The sequence below is a fragment of the Penaeus monodon genome, chromosome 28, assembly GCF_015228065.2.
Source record: "Penaeus monodon isolate SGIC_2016 chromosome 28, NSTDA_Pmon_1, whole genome shotgun sequence".
NCBI lineage: Eukaryota > Metazoa > Arthropoda > Malacostraca > Decapoda > Penaeidae > Penaeus > Penaeus monodon.
Window position 1 is genome coordinate 27,937,334 of NC_051413.1, and position 468 is coordinate 27,937,801.

A 468-nucleotide genomic window follows, 5' to 3' on the forward strand; every position below is an offset into this window, starting at 1 on the left:
CTTACCCCTCTTTAAGTTTTTCTGGATGCACCCACCGCTCCCCCTGCTTCATTGTCCTACATGCCTCCTGCTGATAAAAATCGACAAATAGGTTTAGGCACCAACCTTGACTTTCTATAAAGAGTGACCGTTTCCTCTGCTCCGGCAGCCATGATCTTGGCCCCAACGGGGTCAAGACTTCCCTTTCGCCTTCTGAAGATGGCATTTCGACAGCATCTTCCCGGGTGGTCTTTCGGCCCGACTCTCCTTCGGTACTTCCGAAGGCGTCGCGGCTAAGGAGGACTAAGGACATGAGGAAGAGGCCGGAGATCTCCATGAGTGGCGCGTCCTGCAAAAAGACGCGTGGAGGCCAGTTATTAACCATTCCGTCTAGTATTTTTTTGTTTGTGCGGCAGTGCGTGCTATGTTTAGTCACCCATATTGCGTCAAGTTACCTGTGTCCAGTTACTGTGTCCAGTTACCTGTGTC

General features: G+C 51.3%; 1 protein-coding gene across 1 annotated transcript in view; it reads right to left on the reverse strand.

The window, feature by feature from the left end:
* Window positions 1-328, reverse strand: part of LOC119590975 — a gene marked incomplete at its 5' end in the record, with an annotated part of 1,747 nt that extends 1,419 nt beyond the window's left edge. Inside the window, 1 exon segment of the mRNA XM_037939707.1 lies at window positions 106-328. Coding sequence (XP_037795635.1) covers window positions 106-328 — 223 coding nt within the window.
* Between the last annotated feature and the right edge of the window lie 140 nt (window positions 329-468).